We start from the raw sequence: 5,000 nt of genomic DNA, 5'->3' as shown, positions 1-5,000 counted from the left end.
ACGAATAAGCCAATAAATACACAAGACAAGAAAAAAACAGAAATATAATTGATAAATAGATAATTCAAATAAATAAACCACAATAAGCCAATAAATACACAAAGCAAGATGAAAAAAATAATAATAATAAAATAATTGATAATAATCATTATTATTATTATTATTATTATTATTATTATTATTATTATTATTATTATTATTATTATTATTATTATTATTATTATTATTATTATAGTTATTATCATTATTATTATTATTATTATTAAATGGCTAAATGGATCACTAAACAAGTGCCTTCCCGGGACTGCAAGCTCACCCGGGTTCGCTCCGGCTCGGAAGATGTAGGGCTGGCTCCTGTACTGCAGGAAGTACTGCACGTGAGTCATCTCGTGGTGAATGGTCACGAGGTCCTTCTGGGTGACGTTTGTGCAGTGCTTGATCCTGTGGGCGGGGGAGGGGGTTAGGGAATTGTCGGAGAAAGGGAGGGAGGGAGGGAGAGGGGGAAGGGAGAGAGGGGGTATAAAAAGGAGGGATGGTAAGGGAGGGAGGGAGGGAGGGAGGGAGAGGCAAGAGAGGGGTGGGAAGAGGAGGTATGGTAAGGAATGGAGGGGAGGAGGAGGAAAGGAAGGGGAAAGGGAAGAGGGAGAGATGGGATAGAGAGGGTGAAAAGAAGAGCGATGGTAAGGGAGGAAGGGATGAGGGAGAAGATGAAGGAGAGATGAAAGGATGAAGGAAAATAGGAACACGAAAACACACATGCAAAAAAAAAAATTAACAGACCACCCTCCTTTCAAAAACACCAAAAACGAAAAAGAAGACAAATGCCACCTCGCAAAACAAACAACCTAAAGATAAATAAACAAACAAATAAACAAGTGAAACAAATCCAAAAAGCAACGACTCAGTCACCGGAAGTCCGATCCGTCGCAGAAATCCCATGAGGACGGATGGCACACCACCTGCCGGTCCGCGGGGACGCGCGTCACGGAGCGGCGCCAGAAGGAGGCCGGGACGCGGGTCAGGTTCATCGAGTAGAAGAAGCGGTCGGCCGCCTCGAACATCGTGCGGGGGGTGTAGCCCTGGGGGAGGGGGGGAGGGGGCGTTACTGCTGGTAGTGTTATTTTTTCTCTCTCTCTCTTCATCTATCTATCTATCCATCTATCTATTTATCATCTATCTATCTATCTCTTTTAAATGATGTGTTATTTCTGGCGATGGCGGTGGTGCTAGCCATTGTTATCATCACCATCATCCGCATCCATTATGATATCATTCTTCTACTCATCATCATCATCACCGCGAACCACAAACAACTTCTTTCTTATCATCACCTTCCCGCGATAACGATAACAACGTAAAAAAGCGAGAAATCCGAGGCCCGCCGCCCGCTGACCTGTCTCTGCATCTCGGGCGTGACATCCACGGGCGGCGTTTCCGGGAACGGCAGGAACAGGTCATCCAGCTTCCAGCTCAGCGCCCACATGTTCCCCAGGAGGTGGGCGGGGAGGGGGCCGCGCTGGGTCACGCGGTCGCTGCCGTAGACCTGGAGGTGGGCGAGAGTGGGTTTAGGTCGACTTGGGTGAGAGAAGGGCTGTTTGCTGACGGTTAGGTTTGAGGCGTTTCTTTTATTGTTTCGTGATTTTGGGGACGGGTTTCTCTCTCTCTCTCTCTCTCTCAACTCTCTCTCTCTCTCTCTCTATCTATCTATCTATCTATCTATCTATCTATCTATCTATCTCTTTCTCTCTCTCTCTCTCTCTCTCTCTCTCTCTCTCCTCTCTCTCTCTCTCTCTCTCTCTCTCTCTCTCTCTCTCTCTCTCTCACTCTGCCATCGCCCCCCGAGTCGGCTCCGTCCCCAGCCCCGGAGCGCAACCAACCTCCCTGAGTTTCCTCCTGGCGAAGGCGTGCAGCTGCTCGTACAGGGGCCTGATCTGCCTCCACACGGCGGCCATGTCCTCGCGGAAGCTCTCGCTCTCGTACTGAGCCAAAGACATCTCGGCCATGTTGCGGAAGCCTTGGCAAGGAAGGAGAGTTAACGTATATTGTGATATGTATTTGGGAAACAGACAGATAGATGCATATGTAGATAATATAGATCAGTATACCTAAACAGATGTGTGTGTGTGTGTGTGTGTGTGTGTGTGTGTGTGTGTGTGTGTGTGTGTGTGTGTGTGTGTGTGTGAGTGTGTGTGTGTGTGAGTGTGTGTGAGTGTGTGTGTGTGTGTGTGTGTGTGTGTGTGTGTGTGTGTGTGTGTGTGTGTGTGTGTGTGTGTGTGTTTTGTATACATGTGTTTGTTTGTAGAGTGTATGTATGTGTACCTCTTCGAGTGAACGTCAAAAATCCCTGTCTTTCAAATCAACCTAAACTTCACGCACATAACGTCAAAAATCCTCTTCACCTACCACAGTTATCTTAAAAAAAAAAAAAGACAACTTCTCTTTCCCCAATACGAATCGCAATTCTCCCTCACCGTTCGCAGAAGCTGCCTTGTTGGCGAGCTGCACGAACTGCTGATAGCGGTGTCGGATTCTCCCGGTCGACTCCCGCCAGGACTTCCACACGTGCTTCAGTTCGCTGTAGTTGCGGCTCTTGCGAAGGAGTTTGTTCAGCCCTTCGTTCGGGAGGTGAACGAAACAAATCGATGAAAATAAGAATAAAATAAGAATAATAAAATAAGAATGAAGGAATGAAAATAAAAGAAAATTATCAATAAATATAAATGAACGAGCATAAAACCAATCGATGAAAAAACGAATACGCGTGTGTAAAGAAAGAGAAGATGAAAGGAAATGGACGAGTGTTTACGAAAATCACGGTGAAGGGAAGATCATGAAGGTGAATGGTGAAAGAAAGAGATTTTTAGGAAGATGGTGTATGGGTGCAAGAAGCGTGGCGAAAGAAAGGGAAACAGAAAGATGACGATCAGTGAAAATGAAAAGTATGATGAAAGAAGGGGAAATTCAAGGACCGTAATTTGTATGTATTAAAAGTATTTTGAAAAAAAAGGGAAGCTGGAAGAATACAGTGAGTAAATGAAAGTCTAAAAAAAAAGGAAATAACGGTTATAGATGAAGCTCATGTTGAAACACAGGGAAGCGAAAGAAAATGATAAAGATATAGGGAAAGAGTGGTGAAAGAAAGAAGGGAAATGGAAATAAAGTGAAGAATATATAAAAATACATATATAATTATAAAAAAATGGAAAATCAACAAATAGAAATAAGGAAGATAACAGTAATGAATGAAAAGGGGTAATAGAAATGAAGTATGTATATTTATATATATAAAATCCCAAAGAATACCGAAAAAAAAAATGAAAATGAAGAAAAAAAACACGAAACTTAAAAAGACAATGAACAGCAAGAAATTCAAGAAAATAGATAATTAGTTTCACTCTCTTTTTACCGAATAAACAAAACCTACTCACGAATTATCGACCGCGCACATGCCAGTTATTTCCAACATGCGTGGGACATCATGGCTCACCTTTGTTCATGCCGACGTCACAGCGGCCGGGATTCTGGTAGCGGCAGATGGTCGTGGAGTCGTATATTGCAGTCATTTCGGAGATGATTCTCGTGTACTTCGGGGGAAAAAAAGGGAGATTGAGGATGATATTGTAGCATGTAGAGATATCTGTCTCTTTATTGGAATGCACTTTTATCCATCCCTTTTCCATCCTCTGTCAGATTCCCTCCGAGCCCCGCTCATCTTCCCTCTCCTTCACGTTTCTTATCCTTTCTCCCACTCCACACTCTCCTTCTCCTCCTCCTACCTTCCTTTTCTCCCACCCCCTCCACCCCTATCCTCTTTCCTACACCCTCCCTTCCTTCCTCCACCCCCCTTCCTTCCTCTCCTTTCCTTTCATTCTCTCCCTTCTCCCATCTCGACAATACCTTCAACAATTCCGCCTTTGGCAACGCTGGCGCCCCAAGCACAGACAGGAGCTTGAACTGCCTCGCGATGTCAGTGTCTCGGAAGTAAGGGAGGAGAGAGATCCACTTTCTCGCCTCCTCCCAAGACTCCTTCGTCCATTCTGAGAACCGCTCTTGTGCTTCCTCCTGCAAGACGGGGAAGAAATGTTGTGCTTTATTGTTGCTTTTTTTCCCGCGTTTCCTCAGTGTAGCCGTTTCAGTGGTGAGGTTTTCAGAATAAGAAAACAGAATAATGATAATAATAACAATAATGATAATGATTATGATAATATTGAAAATGATAATGATAATGATAATAATAAAAGTAACAATAGTAATAGTAATGACAATAACGATAAAGCTCTCATTATTAAAACGAATAAATAAACAAACAAACGAAAAACGAGCGAGAGAATTGCAGTTAGAGAGAGAGAGAGCGAGAGCGAGAGCGAGAGAGAGAGAGAGAGAGAGAGAGAGAGAGAGAAGAGAGAGAGAGAGAGAGAGAGAAGAGAGAGAGAGAGAGAGAGAGAGATGGAGAGGGGAGAGGGGACGAGAGAGAGATGAGAGAGAGGTACGAGAGAGAGGATTAGAGGGAGGAGAAGAGGAGAGAGAAGAAGAGAGAGAGAGAGAGAGAGAGAGAGAGAGAGAGCAAGAGCAAGAGAGAGAGCAAGAAAAAGAGAGCGAGAGCAAGAAAAGGAAAGCGAGAGAGAACGGCCAAGAGAGAAAGCCTCACCAGGTCCTGCCTATTCCTCCGGGTGACGTTGGTATGGTAATTCCACGAGGCGGTGACGGCCAGCTTGCACTCGCGGCTGTAGCGAAGGTCCTGCTTGAGCAAGAATTCCCTGGCCGCAGACTCAAGCACCAGGTGGCTGACCTTCACGGTGGCTGGGGGAGGGGGGGGATTAATATGCTTTACGGGTTGTAATTGCTAAGCTTCTGTTGGAAGTGTTGTTATTGTTGTTGTTCTGTGTTTGATTGCTTTTTCCGTTTGTTTGTTTGCTGGCTTTCGGTCTGGTTTTGATATGGAGAAGCGGGAGGTGGCGATTTTTTTTATTCATTTTACAAATTTAAAGTGTTTTTTCATT

General features: G+C 44.4%; 1 protein-coding gene across 1 annotated transcript in view; it reads right to left on the bottom strand.

The window, feature by feature from the left end:
* The window catches only part of LOC119571025 (angiotensin-converting enzyme-like), a gene marked incomplete at its 5' end in the record, with an annotated part of 8,609 nt that extends 3,809 nt beyond the window's left edge, over positions 1-4,800 (bottom strand). The window contains 8 exon segments of the mRNA XM_037918518.1: positions 317-441; positions 910-1,079; positions 1,394-1,543; positions 1,878-2,014; positions 2,472-2,612; positions 3,488-3,584; positions 3,898-4,062; positions 4,649-4,800. Coding sequence (XP_037774446.1) covers positions 317-441; positions 910-1,079; positions 1,394-1,543; positions 1,878-2,014; positions 2,472-2,612; positions 3,488-3,584; positions 3,898-4,062; positions 4,649-4,800 — 1,137 coding nt within the window.
* Between the last annotated feature and the right edge of the window lie 200 nt (positions 4,801-5,000).

This window comes from Penaeus monodon, chromosome 4, assembly GCF_015228065.2.
Source record: "Penaeus monodon isolate SGIC_2016 chromosome 4, NSTDA_Pmon_1, whole genome shotgun sequence".
Lineage (NCBI taxonomy): Eukaryota > Metazoa > Arthropoda > Malacostraca > Decapoda > Penaeidae > Penaeus > Penaeus monodon.
This window is presented reverse-complemented; position numbering and strand designations above follow the sequence as displayed.